The sequence below is a fragment of the Fusarium musae genome, chromosome 7 (assembly GCF_019915245.1).
Source record: "Fusarium musae strain F31 chromosome 7, whole genome shotgun sequence".
NCBI lineage: Eukaryota > Fungi > Ascomycota > Sordariomycetes > Hypocreales > Nectriaceae > Fusarium > Fusarium musae.
Window position 1 is genome coordinate 1,307,888 of NC_058393.1, and position 20,425 is coordinate 1,328,312.

General features: G+C 50.4%; 5 protein-coding genes across 5 annotated transcripts; 1 reads left to right on the top strand and 4 right to left on the bottom strand.

Moving 5' to 3' along the window:
* Nucleotides 1-316: 316 nt before the first annotated feature.
* J7337_009600 (uncharacterized protein) lies at nt 317-998 on the bottom strand (the record flags this gene model as incomplete). Its single annotated transcript, XM_044827195.1, has 2 exons — nt 317-404; nt 502-998. 2 exons carry the CDS (start codon nt 996-998, stop codon nt 317-319), a joined length of 585 nt encoding a protein of 194 aa, XP_044677789.1.
* An 889-nt stretch (nt 999-1,887) lies between these two features.
* On the bottom strand, nt 1,888-4,979 carry ATG1 (Serine/threonine-protein kinase; the record flags this gene model as incomplete). Its single annotated transcript, XM_044827196.1, has 3 exons — nt 1,888-2,027; nt 2,097-4,662; nt 4,845-4,979. The coding sequence occupies 3 exons, from the start codon at nt 4,977-4,979 to the stop codon at nt 1,888-1,890; spliced, it is 2,841 nt and encodes a 946-aa protein (XP_044677790.1).
* Nucleotides 4,980-11,308: 6,329 nt separating this feature from the next.
* J7337_009602 (uncharacterized protein) lies at nt 11,309-12,675 on the bottom strand (the record flags this gene model as incomplete). The annotated part of the gene is made up of 2 exons (XM_044827197.1): nt 11,309-12,148; nt 12,202-12,675. The coding sequence occupies 2 exons, from the start codon at nt 12,673-12,675 to the stop codon at nt 11,309-11,311; spliced, it is 1,314 nt and encodes a 437-aa protein (XP_044677791.1).
* Nucleotides 12,676-14,441: 1,766 nt separating this feature from the next.
* Nucleotides 14,442-16,514, top strand: GPI10 (glycosylphosphatidylinositol anchor biosynthesis; the record flags this gene model as incomplete). Its single annotated transcript, XM_044827198.1, has 3 exons — nt 14,442-14,648; nt 14,830-15,060; nt 15,111-16,514. 3 exons carry the CDS (start codon nt 14,442-14,444, stop codon nt 16,512-16,514), a joined length of 1,842 nt encoding a protein of 613 aa, XP_044677792.1.
* Nucleotides 16,515-16,933: 419 nt separating this feature from the next.
* J7337_009604 (uncharacterized protein) lies at nt 16,934-20,117 on the bottom strand (the record flags this gene model as incomplete). Its single annotated transcript, XM_044827199.1, has 3 exons — nt 16,934-19,506; nt 19,560-19,715; nt 19,976-20,117. The coding sequence occupies 3 exons, from the start codon at nt 20,115-20,117 to the stop codon at nt 16,934-16,936; spliced, it is 2,871 nt and encodes a 956-aa protein (XP_044677793.1).
* Nucleotides 20,118-20,425: the final 308 nt, after the last annotated feature.

Sequence of the window (20,425 nt, forward strand, 5' to 3'; positions counted from 1 at the left end):
AATGGGATAGATGGAGATATCTACCACGAATAAATGCATGTAAATTGCCCCTGTTCGCTTTGCCATGCACTGATTTTTCTTTTGGCAGATCCTTTCAAGAAGTCTTGCCATTTTTGGGGCATGTCCTCTTGACCACGATTATTGCTTGGGTTATTATCACCGACCTCAGGCCACACTGGCAAGGCCTGGATGCCCTCTGCCTCGCCCTTATTCGCCCTCTCCAACCACCATTCCAATTCCACCTGTTCAATGTTATCGGTCTCTTGACCCCTAGCAAACAACCAACACACTGCACCAGGATTATTAGAGTCCTTGACTAAACAATGATCTCCATGGCGTCTGCATCGCTCGCAGGCCGCTGAATAGTTATCGTTTCGTGAGCACCGTTTCCCTTTGACTTGACACTGAAGACAAACAAACGCCCCCGTATTCCTCACGGGAATGAGAGGACGTAGCCGGCAAAAAGCGTTAACGAGGCTCACTGGGAACCCTTCCACGTACCTTGGAGGATCTCCCCGCACGTCTTCGAGCACGAACTTGGAGAGTTGATATCCCTGAATGCGGTCCTCGAGAGTTTTCATCCGATTTCTATGGTCCTCTATTGACTCTCCTATTGCAGGGTCAAGAACAGGGCCTGTGGCTTCTTTAGCAATCACGGCGTTGATGAAAGCCTCGACATCTTCCCCGGAAGGAATTTCATCCTCGTACTCATCTTCGTACCACTCGTCTTCTGATGTCTCTTCCTCGTCCCAAACCTCGTCTTCCTCCTTCACTGCTTCGATCTTCTCCTTGATCCGAGCTTCTCGAGTAGCTACGAACCCGGCCTCGATCTCTGCGTCTTTACGAGCAAGGACTTCTCGCTGAAATCTCTCTGATCGTTGTTGAAAAATGGATGAGGCGGTTGACAGCAAGTCAAGTGGAGCTGGTGGTGCTTTGGGGTTGAGCTCCTGAAAGACGTCGGATGAAACTGAATTGGGAGAATCGCAATTCCCGGTCATGGCTGTCTCAAATGATAAGTAAATTTGAAGTTGAAGAATATGATTAGTGTTGTTCTATGCGTGCCAATTCTGTATATATACCAACTTTGACGGTCAACAACTATGCAGCGGTTAAGATGAAGAACAAAATGCGCTGTACTACAGCTTGTCACTGAACGATCAGAAGCTTTGCGAGAACATTGCTTGGCATTGAATGGACAAAGCCATTGGATCGAACAATCCAGTCACCAAATGAACCGAATCGGCCCGTTACCGGTTCACGCAGATAATAAGCCTCACTAAAAAGACGGACAAAGAAGTGTAAATCCAAGGCTCACGCTCACTGTGAAAGACTTGGGTATTGTTATTGATTCTCATTTTCACCCTTTTCCCTGGACTCGACATCTCTCCACTCTCGGATAGCATGGCATGTCTGAAAACTTCCCACTCTCAACCTATCAACCTATAATGACTGGCCCGTATGCCAGTTCAAATAGACATAAACCCAAATACCTCCTCTTGTCTTCCACCTGAAAAGCTGCAGCAGCTCCAGGTCTGGGTGTAGCGAGCCCCGAATCCAAAATGCAGAGGTGGTCGGTCCTCTGGATATAGCAATAAAAGAATACGGTAGAAGAAAGTAATAACTAATAGTTATCCAAAAACGCCGACTTATGAGATGCTTCTCCCGGCGATGCGCAAATGACAAAAATCCTGGACGCCGGCTCCATATAGATCCTGTACTGAATGACTGTCTGCTGGCGTGCTTCTGTGAGCCGCATGCCGAGCCCCGTAGCGCCTTGAATCCAAATATGATAAGAGGTGAGATGAGATCGCTCAAGATCTCCGAATGGTATGGTAGGTATCGCTGTATCAGTCATAACGCTCTGCTACGAGTTTCATCGTCCGCAGATCAGGAGGATGAGTGCGAAGGGACACTGCGTGGTGTGATATCACCGCTTCGACGACGTGTTGACTGCTGATAAGACTGTAATGTCTTGCTGTTGGCTTCAGCAATCATTTGTTGCTTCTTGCGCACAGCTGCAAGTCGTCCTGTGATCATCTTGATCACTAACATCATGTTAGCCCTCATCCGGAGTGACAGACTCATGTATAACTTACTCTTTCGAACATGGGCCTCCTCGTCGCTGTCAAGCTCACCACCGCTAGTTTCCTTGACGGCGTCTCGCTCATCTTCTTTGCCCGTCGACAACCTTCTTGTATCTAAGCCTGAATCGTCATCGTTGTCCAACACAGCCTCAAGCATTCGGATGGCCGTGATGTACGAAATCTCGCATCCGGAGAGGTTCTCGTTCGTAACTTCGTCAATTGCGGCAGCGCGACTCATCTCCAGCGCCCGATCATACATGAGCTTCTCAGCACTTATGCCAGGGGTCAAGTAAACCTGCTTGGTCGCGCCCCCTGCGGAGGAAGCAATCGATTCTGTTCCGTGGTTAGATGGATGGCTGGGATGGTCTTCAGGCAGTTGCTTCTGCGCTTCCGTGAGCTTCATACGGACGATTTCCGACTTCTCCAGCACCTCGTTAAATCGCTGCCGGACCCACTGAACAACTGCGTTTATGCGCTGAACAATGCTCTGAGCAGCAGCAGCTGATAGGCCAGTGCCTGTTTCTCCCCGGCTCTTCTTGGACCACCAGACACTAGCTATGTCCATAGCTCTGGCGAGAAGAGTGAGCGACTTCACATATAGAACAAGAGCCTCCTCTGAGAGAGCAACAATTGCCTCAACTGTCAATCCGTCTTCCTCATTTTCCATTTGTTCAGGTTCTAGACCGCCCAAAATATGATCGGCGGACGGTGCCAGAGGAACAAGCTGCTTGTACTTGACTTCGGCGAAACCGTAGACACAGTCACTACGTGTTGCAAACTCTTCTATGGCTTGCGCGGCTCGAGCATCCTCGTCGGTTCCGTGAGTGTTTTTGCCGTCACCTAAAAGTCCGACTGGGGCCTGAGGAGTTGGATATGTCGGGAAAGCTTGATACAGGGGAGGCGATGGGCCCTTTGGTGTACCACGCAGAGGGGGGACCTTGAAGCCAAAAAGACGCAGGCTGGCGTCTTGGATCGCCTTAGAGATAGCACTAGAGGCTGAACCTGGACTAGCAGAAAGAGCCTTGTCGTACGATGATTTCCGGTCATGGCGGCTCTGGGCCACCAAAGCATTGCGAGAAGACGGAGTGGCAATTGCTCCTGATGTAGAAGTGGGTGCACCTTGTTGAGTATACCGTCGAGTCATGGGTCCTGTTCTTTGAGAGGATGGGTCACCGAATCGCTCGTTCGCTGCCAGTTCATCGGCCAGAGCGTTGACCTCAACATGCCGTCTCTCAACAACCACGTATTCTCGCTCCAAGGCAACATCTTGCGCCGCCTTCTCCTCTTCTGTAATTGATGGATTGCTCAAGGCTCTGTCCCTGCGTGCCTGGTTCAGGAGAGATGTTGGAGGTGAGACCTTATCCCGACTATTTCCCCTATCCTGGATACGTTGCTGAACCGGAGCAGTCGCTGCATGGTGTGCAATTGGGCGGCGAATTCCAAGACCCTCCCCGACCTCGCGAGGAGAATTTCCCGCTGGTCTTTGACTGTCATGCGATTGCCGAGAATACCGACCTTCTCCCGGGCTTGCTGCTTGTGGCGACCTTGAGTGCTGATCTCTGGGAGATCTCGAAGCAATGCCGTCTCTTGGCGATTCGTAACCGGGTTGTCGGGGACTTCGTGATGATAACGAAGGCGAGCCCCCATGAAAGGCTGATCTCACCTCCCGAGGTTCTTGCCTGACTGGCTTTGGAATATCATCCTCTACTAAGCCAGGAATTTCGCTCGTAACGACCTGATGTGCGAAGAAATTCTCGAAACTCAGTCGCTCGACAGGACTTCTCTTGAGTAGACTTCGAATTAGAGCTTTCAGGTCGGCACTGATAGTCACCTCCCTGGGGAACTTGATAACATCCTCGGCAGCTTCAATCTTACGCAGCAGTTCGACGTGGTTTCTAGCCCGGAACGGAGGGCGACCTGTGCTCATCTCATAGAGCACAGTTCCCACTGACCAAAGATCGGCTTTCGCATCATATCGCTCGTATCGGAGAATTTCTGGGGCCATGTACAGGGGGGATCCACAAAGGGTATCGGCCAGGGAAGTGGAGGGAAGCACACGTGCGAAGCCGAAGTCGGCAAGCTTGAGCATAGGTAAGGATGCTAATCCGGCGATAGGGATCAGCGAGTCTTGGCTGGCTTGCATGACAGGGCGACTTCTTTGGTCCCTGAAGGGCCGTGAGGGCAGCAGTAGCAGATTTTGTGGCTTGACATCTCGGTGAACGTAGTTCTTGCTGCGTAGGAACTCGAGGGCACTAGTCAGCTGTTTCAAGAAATGTCGAATGACAACCTCATGCAAGCCGGAGTTTGGCGCACTTGGATACTTGCGGGCCATATCATGTGTGGCAGGATGTGTGGCGAGCTTCTCTCGTTTCTTGATGAACAGGGATAGATCGCCAAGCTCGCAGTATTCCATAATTAAATTGATGTGGCTTGTCGACTCGAGACAGTCATGGAGGGCGACGATGTGTGGGTGGCGTAATGTCTTGAGTATTTGTATTTCGCTGTAGAGGTTCTCTCGTAGCTTCTTGTTCAGACGTTCGAGCTCGACGGATTTGATGGCAACGGCAGCCTTAGTGTCCTTTATCAAGATTGTTAGCAGTTGTCTAGGATTAAGTATGCTATGAACTGCTCTGTGACCTGTGGTACCAAAAGCAGCAGTCTGGCAAGCCAAGCCAGTGGTGCAGCAGCAACAAACAGGCAACGCAAGTTGGTACGATGGCAGAGAAGCAAGTCAGAGCAAGGATGAGAGCTGTGTCGTACCTTATGCCAACCTAAATACACTTGAGCAAAACTACCCTTTCCAATCTCGGAGCCGATGTTGAACTGTCCTACTACAGCACGACTGCCCGACTTCCTGGACCCCGAGGAGGTCGAGGACTCCTGCCGGGCCGCCATGGCTTCCTGGATGTTATTATCGATGGCAGGAAGAGAGTCGGACTGCGTTGTAGCCCTAAGGCTTATAAGATTCGGGGGAGGTGTGTGTCGCAGAGCAGGTCGTCATGTAATCGATATATGGAAGTTGTCGCAAGCGCCGATGGGCGTGATGGAAGAGGCGAGCTGGGGACAGAAGAGGATGGGAATGCTTATCAACCAAGAAGAAGGCGATAAACGAAAGGTCAGAGGCGATAGTCTGCGCTGATGGTTGGTGAAGTATCAAGTGGTCGGTGAGGACGACGGACCCCTATGGGCGGATAGCCGAAGACGGATGGGATAAGGCGAGACGAGACAATACTACCCGACCTTAGCTCAGAGTCAAGGTTGAGAGGTAGGTAGGTAGGTAGTAGGTAGGTATTCGAAAGGGTGCGTAGAGTATCGACGGTACTTGACTCGCTGCGCGCCTGCACTGCTATATCGAGCCAAACACAAGAGTTAGTGGATGTGGATGGGTAGAACAACTGATAGGATTCGAGAGCAAGGGCTCGTTCGCAATGAAGAGGAAAAGAAGAGAGGACAAGAGGAGCAGAAAAGGACGGGAGAAAGACGAACAAGAAGCTACGGGGGATGCGTGTGACAGCGAGCGATGGTGACGGCACGAGCAATGGCGATCACGGACGGGGATTGGATTGCACGGGTATGATTGAGCCAGCGATTCTTCACTTGCCCTGCCTTGCGTTGCCTTAGAGGCTACAGCCTACAAGCACAGCCAGCACCCATAAGAGAAGACCCAGAGTCATTGCCAGATGGGGCTTGCTGGGGTGCTTGATGCTGGTGCGACAGGGCAGGATAAGGATAGTGGAGGACAGAGAATGCGACGGGATAGGAATAGGCAGGGTACCGCACCGTACCGTACTGTACCTAGGACTAAACTGGACGCTATCCTTACAGTGACTGACTGACTGGATGGATACCGATAAGCCTGGCAATCCTGGGGGGTATGTTGAAGGCCAGGTGACTTACACGGCACTGAAGCGAAGCTTTGGGCCTTTGGTAACGATCCAATCTGAGACGTTATACGAGCGCCAACCGTTGACCTGAGTCGAGGACCCTCCGTACTCGTTTTTGACTTGGGGAGGAGGATGAGCGTGATCGGAGATAATCGCCCCCCAAAAACCGTGGACGCGGATAGGGCGGTTAGAGAGGCGGACGACAGCGGTGACTCAATGGGAGGAAGGGACGGGATGGTTTGATGTTATCGTGCACCTCCAATGCATTGGCAATGCCCAGAGTCTAGAATTATGCAGGTTGATGATTCGTATGTGTTGCTGAATGGGGTGTAGTGTCTTTCCGTGCTGTAGGTACAGACGGGAATACAGAGACAGTCCAAGGCTCCAAGTCAAGAGGCCGCGACAGGCTGATCGGGGTTGCGTCACACACACACCCCAGACGCAACTCTGGTACCGACTATTGTATTGTAGGTACGCGAGCGAGGGAGCTAGGCTGTGGTCGAACAGATGCTGTGCGAGCAAGAATAAAAACAAAGCACAGAGTACAAAAGGCTAATTGAGGCAAACAAGACAGAGTGCCATATATAAAGGAAATAGGGAAAAGGCAGAAAAAGAAGAAGAAGAAGAAGAAGGAGAAAAGTTGACGGTAAAGATAACCAAGTGCAAAGTGAATACCGTAGTTTTGATGGGAGGTGATGTGAAGTGAATGACTGGTACGAATCAAGCCCAGTTAAGGTCCGGGTTTCTAGAAGGGGGGGAATGGGGAATGGCTGCGTGCAGTGACTGTCCAGGACGGTAGCCTGTAACTAGCCCGGCTGTAGGGGGCGCGTTACCTCAGGCAGCCCAGGTTGCTTAGCTCCAAGCTCCAAAGCTTCCATCCATTTGAAGTAAAGCAACCAAGTCTTGAGTACCTGTTTAGCGTGTGAACTGCCGCAGGCGTCAGAGGGCCCTGGAGAATCTCCAATTGACAAGGATGCTGAGTGTCAGGGGGTACATGCGATCTGTGTGGGAGTCAGCCTCAAGTCGCGAGTATGTATGTACCTCTCAACTTGGCTCAGAATGACAGCCTCACAAGTGGGTGTGGACGACTGAGACACACTTCGCACTCACGCAGGGGGGCATCACTGGAGATTGCAGAAACAGTGAGTAAGGGACTCTGACTGTCTGACAGAATATAATAATACCAATACCTGGACTTGCCTGATAATTAAGAGACAGTGATCAAAAAGGGTCTGTTTTGCGGGGGATGACCTAGAGGCTAATCGATCACTTTTGGGTGACCCCGTGATACACCCAAGTCCAAAACAAGACCAGAGGATCAAAGACAAGAGCGGGATGAGAAGAGACAAAACCTGGAAGAGCCAAGCGATGAGTGAGAGGATGGATGAATCAGTGAGTCAGTCAACAAGTCACTCACTTTACATTAGGTACATCAAAGTAGAAAGGGAAAACAACCGACAACCGCCGCAGCCTCTTTTCTCCATCCCCAACAAGGGCCTAAAAAAAACAAAGAGGAATCATGCGGTGCATGATAACGATAGAGTCAAAGTGCAATACATACACGCTGAGCTAAACTATTCCGGGCCAAGCTCAACCACCTTCAACTCCTGTCAACGCTGTGAGCGCCTCGTGAGGAGGTGGGTGTTGTTGTTGTTGCCTGAGCCCGATGATGTGATGCATCTGATCTATGAACAATAGGACAGCTCTTCTCAAACTCAAACTCAATTTGGTCAAAACATCCCGCCATCATAGGCTTGACAACGTCGTTAAGTGGTTATTAGCCTTGAGTTGGCTTGAGGTACGAACATCTACAGGTACAGATACCTACCTACCGTAGGTACAGTACAGTACCTAGTGGCCACGGACGGATACAAGGTTATGGATGCCGAGGTCGCCCGGCCCCACTGAGCGAGCATCTCTCACGCGTCCACTTTCTCCGGAAGCTTGAGCTCCCCGGCTCCATAGGCACCCTAGGGGAGGAAAGAAAACACAGGACCTTGATTTTAAATGATAAAAAGACTTAGGTAATATAGCCTAAGCTTAGGATAACTTTTACCAAGTTTATTTTGACACCCTATATCAAGGTTTGCTGTTTTCCTGCCGCCCAAGGGATACTGTAGGTAGCAGCATGTTCTGAAACCTGGACCTGGAAAGTGGAGGATGAAACATCCAATGTCAATATCAATCGAGTCTTGAACAACCTTGAATTGGCTGGTTTTACCCAGTACGCCAGCCAAGTTTGCAAGACTCCAAAGCATTCAACATCGATCGCAGCCAAGGTACTAATGCATGTATTGATTGTACTCTCCAAGCACTAAGCGTTCTCGTGCCCTCACCACCTCAACTGACTGCTATCAGCCCCCATCAAATCAAGACTGGTCGGCCGGCAGGGCATGTTTCTCCATCTAGGACGCCATGGCCCGCTATAGCGCTCCCTGCCACGAGGTGCGACCAGCCATGGAGCCCAGTGAGAAATATTGGCTGATCGTCGCTGATAGTCTGGACAACAAGATAGGACAAGGTCCGGTCCGGCAAAAGAACCAACCCTCACTTTTGATCTTGTCGCAGATAAATCTTGACCTCCCTCGTTTGGGCAAGATCAAGTTAGAGAGCCAAGCTCGTGCTCGTTCGTGCTCATGGAGGACATGGCTGAGCTCGGATGGCGAAATAATTGTTACTAATACTGTAATTCGATGCTGGTCACGCAAAGCGCATGGCGTCAGCAGATGCTCACTCGCTCGCAATAGGAGGCGTTCCATTGCTCTACAATGCACCACAGCATGGCTTATCCGTATGAATAAGTAAGTAGGCATCAATCCGCCCGACCAAAGTGCATTATCATTATCATGCCCAGGCCCAGGCCGCATACATAACAGTACAGTCAGTACCCCTACCTTGCAAGTTGTGTTCCTTTTTTGGAAACCAGGCAGACGAGGCCCATTAGGTTTCCCCGACATTTTGAGTTAGTGAGTTTATTAGCAGTAGGACTCGGGTCTAAGAAAGGGTGGGCAACCTGTGAATTAATTGGATCATGGTGAGGGTGATGTTTCCAGATATTGATGATGGCACTGAACTGGGTGAGACATTCAAGTCAGGAACAGAAGTGCCCGCTCACAGTGAGTGAGTGCTCCTCACTCACTCACCCGCTTCCATTATCACGTCAACTGAACACACGAGTCGTGATGTTTCTTATATAAGCAAAGGACAACTAAACACACACACAAAAAAAAAAAAAAAAAAAAAAAAAAAAAAAAAAAAAAAGACAACGCAAATACAAACACAAACACAAACACCGTCATCACTCACACCTAGATCGTCATCTTCTCGTCCTAGATCGGCAACTATCCCCCTGTTCCTTGACCGACTGGCTGCTTGAAAGCCGCTAGAACAAGGGAGCATGTTGCCTCGTCAACTTTAAAAAAGAAAGAAAAGGAAAAAAGGCATCATGTGCTGTATTTCCCATGTTATCAATAAAAGAATTAAGGAAGTGACGCCGACATGGGCAAGTATAGCCTCGAATGTTTAGATGGGACACTCAAGGTTTCCTGTCTGATATGATACGCTTCGACCATCTATCTCTTGGCGTTCCCGATGCATCTCAATCGAGTTAGTGAAAACCTGGAGAAGTGATCGATCCCATTGCTTTCTTATCTATCTCTTCATGTTGAACCCCGATATTTCTCTTATCATGGACGGACGTGTTGGACATGTGCCTCTCTGCCTTCTCAGTTGGGCATACCGAGAATTTAGGAGCACACACCAAAGTCCCCCCAAATGCGTTCTCATGAATCGATAGAATACGACCTCGAATTGGATGGAGTGCTCTGCCAATTAACCCCCACGATCATTCTGCCCTTTGTGTGTGCCTGGCTAAATAGCCAACCAACCACACTCCAAACACGTGGATCTACTCATCGATAACTGTTTCTCATCCCTCAAACGTTAGAGCAGCCACTCACATATCGATACATGTGCTTTCTCTCTCTATTGTTCATGTGTGTGATTCTACCTCCTGCAGTTTGCTCAATCTGTAACTTGCTCACATCGAGTCGCATTCTGCGAGTTTCACGAGACAATGATCCTCCCGTAACACAACGTCTCCTCTATCAATCGGGTCAACATACGATCAGCCCAGATAATTTGCAAGATTGCCTCTGCCTATCACGAATTGGCTCATCCCCCACCACCTCTCACCGTAGTATCCTTCAAGTAACCAACAATACGGGCGATATCTCATGTATCAGGCCTCAAACAGGCACCCAGCATGACCGTCCAGCCATCCCCACATCCAATACGGCATGCCACGCGTTCAATAAATACAGTGCATGATTCGTAAGGGCTGCTGCGTTACAGTGACAGTAAGTGCCCTTTGAGCCCCCTCATGCGTTAATTGTAATTGGATGTTGTATGTTACCGCTTCAAATGCCGCCGAATGATCCGTCGAATCGGCGGCTTTACACCGGCGCTTTCGCCGTGCTGGGGCTCCGTTAACGCCGTGTTTCAAGATCCACCGGACGGAAGACACGGATCCGATGACGGCTTCACTGTTACAGGTGTTATCGTATGCTGGACTTTCAGAAATGTCCCTTTTCTCCGGTATTGCGAGTCATGGAGCTATTCATGTGTAGAACCTTAATTACGTCGTCTCGTGGTAAATCGACTGTAGCGAGTCAGAGACGTACCTTAGAGCAGCATACCAAGCCAGTACCTTGACCTGCACAGTCAGCTGTTACCCACACGTCGTTTTCCTCGTCGATTACGACATATATAAACCTCCAATATTACTAAGACGTCTTGCCAGGTAACTCATGTGACATTGTTCATGTCTGTATCTGCCTGCACTTGTCTCATGATGGAACGGAGATCTCATGGCTGATCGGGCTGCCGCGTTGAGCCACACAGGGAACAGCTTTGGGGAAAGATCAGTGCTATTGCGTAGACCGCCAACTACCGGCCAGGTCTGATGGCAATATATTGCAATGGCAGGTTTGTGGCCATGAAGAGGCATCCGAGGGCACCGTAATCTCCTCACGTAGAGCTCGGCTGGCCAAGTCTTTCATTTATCAATCATCTAGAGATAGCACCATGGACAGCAGAGTAACATATAGATCATTTCAGCATTTTTATTCAATCGAGGTATTCAACTTGTACAAGGCTCTCTAGCCCACATGGAATCCCAAACGCCTGCCAGAGTGCTGTTCTCTGGCTATGCAGTCCGAACATACGTCAACCATCCCGCTATGGTTTGCGGGCATAATACCTGGTGTCTATTCATAAATCGCAAACGCCGGTTTCCCTTGTTTTCCCATCATATCCGTATCTTAAAAGTTAAGGCCACGCTTAGTGACCGTGAGCTCGCTCAACATTGGGAAGCTCCTTGATAGCCTCGGAAATGATCTCAAGACCCTTTCGAAGCTCCTCTTCACTGATCACCAGAGGAGGCGCAAAGCGGATGATGTCGCCGTGAGTGGGCTTAGCGAGAAGACCCTTGCTCTTGAGCAGCAGGCACAGATCCCAGGCAGTTCGGCCGTTGGCAGCAGATTCGTCGATGACAACGGCGTTGAGGAGACCCTTTCCTCGGATCACCTTGAGGATAGGGGTGTTGAGAGCCTTGAGGCCATCGCGGAACATGTTACCGAGCTTCTCAGCCTTGGCAGTAAGATCCTCCTCTTCCATAATCTCAAGAGCGCGGATTGAGACGGCACAGCCCAGAGGGTTACCACCGTAGGTAGAACCGTGAGTGCCGGGCTCGACGACTAGCATGACCTCCTTGCTGCTAAGAACGCAGCTCACAGGGTACATGCCACCAGAAATGGCCTTTCCGAGGGTGACAAGGTCGGGCTTGATGTTGGCCCACTGGGAGCAGAGCATGCGTCCAGTTCGGCCGATACCAGTCTGGATCTCGTCGCAGATGAACAAAACGTTGTGCTTGGTGCAGAGAGCCTGGACCTTTGCGAGGTAATCCTCATCGGGGACAACAACACCAGCCTCACCCTGGATGGGCTCGCAGATGAAAGCAGCAGTCTCCTTGCCGTGAGCCTCAAGAACCTCCTCGAGATCGGCAACGTTGTTGTATCGAATGGCCTTGCCAGTGGTGGGGTTGAAGGCGCCTACGTTGGGGACATAAGGGCCGTAGTTTTCTCTTGATTCGGGGTCGACAGACAGAGTAATGGCGGTCATCTGGGCCACATGTTAGCAACGTTGCTTCTACGTTTAGGGATATAGGAACTTACGGTTCGGCCGTGGAAGTTCTCGGAAACACCAAAGATCCAAGCCTTCTCCTGAGGAACACCCTTGACCTTGTACGCCCACTTGCGGGCAATCTTGATGGCTGTCTCAACAGCTTCAGCGCCAGTGCACATGGGCAGAACCATGTCGTAGCCGAAAACATCGCGGACCTTCTCAGCCCACTTGGGGAAGACATCGTTGTAGAAGGCTCTGGAGCTGAGGGTCAATCGACCAGCCTGCTCGGCAAGAGTCTTGACGAGTTCGGGGTGGCAGTGGCCCTGGTTGACGGCGCTGTATGCAGAAAGGAAGTCGTAGTAGTGGCGGCCCTCAGGATCCCAGACGTTGATGCCCTCGGCGCGTGAGAAGACTACGGGGAGAGGGTGGTAGTTGTGAGCGGCGTACTCCTCTTCAATGGTGATAGCCTTCTCGGTAGAGGTTGCATGGAACCGAGAGACGGCCTTTTCAGCGTGGGGAGACATTGTGATGGATGGATGTGACGTCAATTTGGTGTTGTTGTAGTTGGTAAAGTAGAGTAAAGCAACAAGAGTGGGTAGAAAGTGAGGATGTCGTGAATCAAGGTACTTCTTGTTGTTGAATTGAATAAAGAGAAGACAAGAACAATTCAAAGTTTGAGGACAACATGGCTGCTCTTTAAGGACCGATAGCGGGTTGACGGTTGTCGGCAAGCGGAGGCTTGTTGCGGACAGGAACGAGACAAGACATGATTTCTTAGGTAATTATTACAGCAAAACCAAGACTGCATCTAGAGTTGTTTGTCGACACTATACCCCTAAGTGCAAGTGGTAGCGACCAAGCGTGGGAGTGTGCGGGCGTGAGGTTGCGAAGTTGAGGTTCTGACGGAGCTGATTGGGTGAGAGGTCGGGGCGGAATAGGGCGGGTGACCTGCCGCCACCGGCCGAGATGCCCGTGTTCAGTTGACAACTACCTACAGTGAGTGCCTTGTCATGACATGATGGAGAGGGGCATGTCATCGCTTATTACGGCCGTGAACCAAGACATGGAATGGATGGATGGTTGGATGTACGTATGTCGCTTCTCCAAATCTAGATCACTTCCTTTCGTGGTAGGTATGTTATCTATACCGAGCACGTCGAATTCACTTTATTTGGTCTACGCCGCAATCTCATTGGACATGATGTGCATCCATCATGAGTTAAAAGAGGCTCAGCTCTGTGAACTCAGTCACAACATAACTACATAATCTGGGGAGAGGCTGAGAGGTGAGGGGAATGAGGGGCTCTAGAACCACCTGACATGGGTTCAATGCAGGTCTAGACTTTGACCAACGACCCTATTTCTTGGATAACCAATGGAGATGTCTCTATTACTGTCATCACACCAAGATGATAATCTATGTCGTTATACTCTATCTTACTTGTGTATTGGCCGTAGAGAGCCAGAGAGTACTTCCTCTCTGAAAACAGAGTTTGTCTCGGTTCTTTTACTGCAGCCATCAAATGTGCCACATGCAACCAAATCCAAACTATTTGCTTGCTATTGAGTAACAGCTTCTCATCCTCATGTGACCCCCAACATGTCAATTGATATCGATGGAGTAGTCAGATAGAGAACCAACCAATGCCACCTCTCAGTGTGTTCCCAGTCCCAGTCCCAGTCCCAGTCTATTCGGCCAAATCTCTGACCTTATCCTTTCCCGCCAGATGCCGCTCGTTCCGCCAGCTCCGCCATTTATCAGCAGAACTGTCTTAACTCCGCCTGAGCCGCCAGAATCACATATGTAATATTTTGTTTCATGATGTAACAAAAAAAATAAGTCATGAGTTTAGAGACAGACTTTGTTTTGTTTACAGCAGCAGAAATATATTTTTTCTTCGGTGCCAGTTGTACCGAAGTAGAGTTGCGGTTAACCACTGTACATATTTACTATGTAGGTAAGGTAGTACAGGTCGTCTTTGAATCACATCAGCTCAAACCCTAGCTACGGCCTAATCCCCATGTCTACCCTACTCAATAGTTAATCAAATTTCATATAGAAGCTTATCTTGTTTCTCGTCATGTTTCCTGCTTCGCACTGAATCTACTGTTTCATCCAAACTGTGGCTTGTGGCCAACGCCGCCACATGAGAGAACATTACCAACCAATCAGCAGCCAATCAGCGTCTGAGCCACACTCTCACAATAAACAGTTGTCTCCTTAGGATAGTCCAGCCCCTATAGACAAATAGATAGATATACCTGGCCATCAGCTCAGTGGACATTAATCATGTCGTCCGCAACAGTTTCAAGAAAAGTGTTGGATGAGGCTCGGAATAAGAGGAATCGTTCTGTTTTCCTGCGTGATATCATTGTCATTCGGCTCATCAATGCTTGGTGGATAGCTACCTTTTTCCAGCCAGATGAGTTCTTCCAATCTCTTGAGCCAGCTTGGGATTTGGCCTTTGGCTCTAGGAGCGGTGCATGGTTAACTTGGGTATGTTTGTTTCTTTATCTTCTCGTTTATATCTACCTGTCGTACAAACACTCATGTGTGCTTCCCCTCTTCAATATGTGGTTGTTTACGAGTTGCGAGGTGACAACTCCACCACTTACACCGTATCAGCTACTATATCAGACGTCCACAGTCGATCAAAGCCACTGACAAAACTTATCAGGAATGGAAACATCAACTCAGAACCTCTCTTCACCCAGCTCTCTTTGCCGGGTCCTATCTCATCGCAGACTTCATCTCCAGCCACATCCTCCCTATAGGCATCCTCCGCGCTGCCATCCTCGTCGCAGCCCCGAAAGCCCTTCAAGCCGTCATTGCTGGTCTTGGCGACTGGTACACCTGGCAACTCGCCGTGTCTATCTATGGAGCCAACAGCAATGTCTCCTTCTTTGCAGTGAGTGATATACTCAGGTTTCCAGGCCATCGACTGACTTGATGGTCCAGCTCTTCCTTCAACTCTTCAGCCCCTGGCAATGGTACTGTTCTACACGTACCTTTTCCAACTCTCTTGAGATGACTCTCACTGTGATGGCGTTGTACTACTGGCCCTGGGAACTTGTCAGTGCTGTGCAGACAACAAAGGAGAATCCCAAATCCACACCTGTTCTCAGGAGTCTCAGGTCGCTTCGTGCATCTCTGTGCCTGGCAGCATTGGCCGTTGTTCTTCGACCGACCAATGTTCTCATCTGGGCGACCATTGTATTCTTCACTCTCACCCGGATCTCACTACAAGGCTCTTCACCGATTACAATTTCGACTGTATTTGCATTGGTTCGCGAGGCAATTCTCTGCGGTTCCCTAATCTTGGCCATATCCATCGCATCAGATCGTCTATACTTTGGCTTCTGGACATTCCCTGCGTACAACTTCCTCAACTTCAACCTCTCCAAATCTCTTGCCGTGTTCTATGGCCGCAATCCATGGCATTACTACATTCTCCAGGGTCTCCCTCTTATCTGCACCACCAGTCTTCCTTTTGCAATTGTGGCTCTGTATAAGCCGAGTGCATTTGCCTCATCAACGAGCCAGTCCAATGCACTCAAGACACTCGCATATACCGTCTTCACAACTATCGGTGCGCTTTCACTCATCTCTCATAAGGAGGTTCGCTTCATCTATCCTCTTCTCCCAGCACTCAGCATCCTCTCCGCTCCCGTTACCGCCTCATTCTTCACTTTCCAGCCAGATGCTACCACCAACAACCCCCGTCCTCGGCCTGAAATCCGCAATAAGCACTACCTCGTGGCTGCACTGGGCGTCAACGTCTTTCTCGCCGGATATCTATCCTTCTTCCACCAACCAGCCCCCCTCAATGTTCTTTCATATCTCCGTCATGAATACGAACGCATCCACCCAGACTCAGTTCAACTCGCCCAGACTTCTCGCTTCTCTGTTGGACCTGAGAAAGACGAAGAGTTATTCGCCCTTTTCCTCATGCCTTGCCATTCTACCCCTTGGCGATCCCACCTAGTATACCCTGGCCTACGAGCTTACGCCCTCACTTGTGAACCACCTCTTCACACTGAGCCAAACACTCCTGAGCGAGAGAACTATCGTGATGAGGCTGATCGCTTTTACGACAACCCTATTCCATTTCTTACTTCGGAGCTGTTTGGACCAGAAAAGCCGCTTGCGGTTCCTCGCTACATCGTCGGTTTCGACGGTATCGAGCCATGGCTACAGGACTTCGTCAAGACTCCTGAGGCGCAGGCTCTCGGTCTCACACAGGTGCGCCCTGTTTGGAAGGGCTTCAATGGTTTGTTTAACGAAGATTGGCGACGCGCGGGAAAGATGATTGTGTGGGACACCGGTATTTACGATAACGCACCTCCAGTGAAGGAGCTGTAGAATTGCCGTCCAGATTTTGGATGAATATTGAGTGTATACTAAGAGTGTACCATAGAAATATCGTGCTTTGTCGATGGTAAGCCCTTGAGCATCCAGCGAATGCATCAAACCATGAAACTGCTTGGATGTCATATCTTTGTTGTAGTAACCTGTACTCCTTGACTATACTCCTCCACCCGCTCAAATGAAATAAAGCTCACCATCACACCAGGCTACATTACATACATGTAATCGACTTACAAGGTTGGTAGAGAGTCTAAGCAGGGTTCAGTCGATAAACCCGTCTCCCGCATATCCATCATGATGTCCATCTCATTCTCCCTAAAATAAACTAAAAAAAGAAAAGGCTATCGTGCCGTGATACTACTTCAACCATTCCAAAATACTCCTCCCATTTGAACTAGAACGCTTTTCTCCTCCTATTGCTCCTGCTTTGGTGTCTCTGACTCTGACTTTACTTGCTGTTGCTTGGGCTGTACTTGCTCGGGCTGTACAGGCGCTATCACTGCTGGCTGCTCGGTAGCCTGGACTGGCTTTTCTTCCGCTTTTGGCTCCTGCGACAACAGGGGCTGTGACTGTTCTTGAACGGGTTTCGGTTCCTCCGCCTGAGGTGGCGTGTCGACATCAAGCATAGAAATGATCTTCTGGGGTGTCTGGGGGCTTTGCGGCTTTGGAGATACTGTCTGAACTTTTGGTTCAACTGGTGATCGACTCTGCTCCTGAATAGGAGGCTGGGCTGGAGTTGTCGGCTGAGGTTGAGATTGAGCCTGAACCTGGGCCGGTGGAGGGACTTGCGCTTGAGGATGGGTTGGCTGGACAGTCAATGTAGGCTCAGGTTGAACCATTGAGACTGTGGCTGTCTGAGGAACTTGTGTCGCTTTAGGAGCCGGACCCGTTGCTGGGCCGGGAGCTGCAGCAGGATTAGAGACAACTGCTGGAGCGCCGGCTATTGCGTCAAGGGAAGCATGTTGCGTTGGCTCGTCTCTTCTAATTTCCAAACTCTTTCCTCGGGGTTGGAAGCTTGAGGCGCCTAGCCCAGGACGGTCTGCCGGAGGAGGAGACTTATTCCGCCTTTGTTCCGCACTCTCTTTTGCTTCACGGTACTTGTTCCTGATCCATCCTATGGGACCCTTGGAATCACTTTCTCTGCCCTGATCGAAGCTACCATGTCCCTCGCTGACCATGTAAGGTCGGTCAGAGCTCTCGCTCTTTCGAGGCCTATGACTGGAACTTGATATTGATAGGTTGCTGACGTCGCCATTGTCGTTCTGCCCAAGGGCAAGGCGTGGTGAGGTGAGACCGGTAGAGGAGCCGTTGTCAGCATTCTTACTCCTCGACAACCGCCAACGCTTCTTTCGTTCCTTTTCTGCTTGATCAACAGTGCTGACCGATTGCTCGTCAAGAATTTGATCCAAGTCCGAGCCTTCGTTAAAAGATGAGTGCAGAGATGTTGGTGGTGACTTTTTCGACTTCAGTGTATTGTCTGGGTGAAGGCTCTGGTTTGATGACGCTTGAGATGCCCTAGGAGTGTGCTCAGATGAAACGTCACTCTTTTGCTGCGTCAGAGGAGCAGGATGTGCGAGTGAAGTTTCTTGGGGATTTTGCCCATGCGAAGGTCGATCATGCAGTTCTTGCTGCTGCTCCAATGCTTCTCGATGTCGTTCTTCGAGAATCGGGGCTGGTTGTTGCGGAAATGCCTGAGTTCCGGATTCATTGTGCTGAGCATGTTCCATCGGGTTAGCGAGTTCCGCTCCAGGAGATGATCCAGCATTCGGATGTGTGTATGTCAAAGAGGCAGCAGAACTCTGAGCACTTGGGTTCAGGCTTCCTGGTATCCTCTTCTTCTTCAGTTTGTTAGGCTGTCTCTTGTCACCAGTATCAGTGTTGGGTGTGCTACGGAAGATGTTGGGGATATTGCGCTCCTTGGATGGTGTGGAGGACTCCGGCGGCACTTCAAGTAGTCTCTCGTGACTGCGGCCTGTTACAGGAGCCTTCGTTGGTGTGAGGTAACCGCCAGATATGAAGTCAGATGACCTCGTCGATTGGGGAGATTGTTCTATGCTCTCTGTAGGGTTGACTTGTGTCAAAGGCTCTAGATGGGCAGGAGAACGGGGCCCTGAACCGTCAGACCTCTGAAATCGGCCAGCACCAATGGCAGGAGATTTCTTGGATGGTACAGTATTGCTTCTAGCCAATCCACCTGTCGTCGGCGTAGCTGTCAAGGCTGGACTATTGGGCGTGGAGCTTCCGTCATTCCTGGAGTTCCGTGACGACACGGATCGGTTTCTTCGAAGCTTGCCATCCCGCCGCACACTGTTGGCGCCTGCACTCGCATTGGACGCCGATCGGCCTAGGCTTGTCTTTCGAGTAGGCTGAGGGGTGAGAGGGCCACTGGGTGTGCCAGACTCCACCTCTTTCTTGGTCTTTTCATCAGCAGCGGTGCCCTGCATACCAATAAGGAAGTGATCCTGGTTCTCAATCAAGAAAATGATAACACATTGGTTCAGTCGGTATTCCTCGGGAGCCATGGCATGTGCTGGGTGCGAGAGCATGCCTGGCTGGAAGATGGCAGCCAGATTTTGTGAGTTCATGCGGTTCTCGTCCGCCTTGGCAGCAAAAACCGCGAGAAGATCGAGAATGTAGAGAAGTAGCTGTCGGTTTAAGGGCGGTAGCTCCGTGATGAGTCGCTGGTACTGCAAGATGGCCGCTTTCTCGTTGAAATTTTCGACGAATTGAGGCCCCTCTGCATCGCCCACAGCTTGCTTGGTTGCGCCTCGGAGGGGGTCGCGGAACTTCTCGTAAAGATCAAGGGGAACGACGGGTTCGGGGAGGTCGTTGAGATATCGTCGCAGAACATTGGCAGCATCGTGTACAGTGTATCCATCCCAAACGAGACCCTTCCCGTATCTATCAGGTGAGTCGAATATGGTTTTAAGCTCCTTTATTCTCTTTTCCGAACCGCTAAGCCGGAAAATTCCTTCGACGTGGGTAGCTGAAAGGAAGCGTCAGCACAATTTCCCTGTAAGCCAGGCCAAGAGAACCAACCTTTTTCTTTGAGGAAGACGCCACATTTTGCGACGACAATGGGGACATAGCCGTAGATGTAGCTCTGTCCATTTTCATCGATGAGTGAGATGGCGACGTTGGCATATGTTATGCTTTGCCGCAAAGGCACTCCGAAGATACCTTGGGGGCGGGTTTCTGCAAGTACACTAGTTAGAGACCAGACATGAAGAAGTGGGGGAGTAAAGCTATGTGCATATTGACTTCGTGAATGTGAGAATTGTATGTGCAACGGATTCAGTTGTGATCAGCCGTAGGCGCTGTGGTTCGAAGGATTCAAAATCGTCGACAAGCGTATCGCGACAGGTGATAGTAACGAAACTATACTGCTTTATGACGTTCTGACTCGAAGCTCGGCAGGGTTGCGCAGTGAAGAGTGGAGGAGGGAGATATCTTACCCTGGGGTTCCTGGTGCTTCGAAGGCAGCTTGAAACCCTTCCACCATGATTTGAGGTCGCGCTTGCTGGGCGGGGATGCTGCATTGTTGATTTGGAGAGCCGGCTGGTTGGCCTGATTAGGGTTCGAGGCGGCGGACGTCATGGCGAAAGGCTGCGCGTGCCAAGAGCGAGAGCGACGACTGCGAAAGCGAAAGCGAAAGCGAAAGCGTAGAGGAATATGAGGTTGAGGTTGAGGTGACGAGCGACACTACAGCTGGGCCGGCCCAGTTGCCAGAGTCACGATGGCTGGGCCTCAGCCTCAATAGAGGTCGAGCGAGGATGCGGCGACAAGGTGCGCTGAAGCGGTGACCCGGAGCCGTGCTATAATACAGAGGCCGGGTTCAGAGAGGCGGGCGGCAGGGTGAGGAAAAGGTCTCGACTCGACCGATGCCGATAGGCGACAGCAGGATG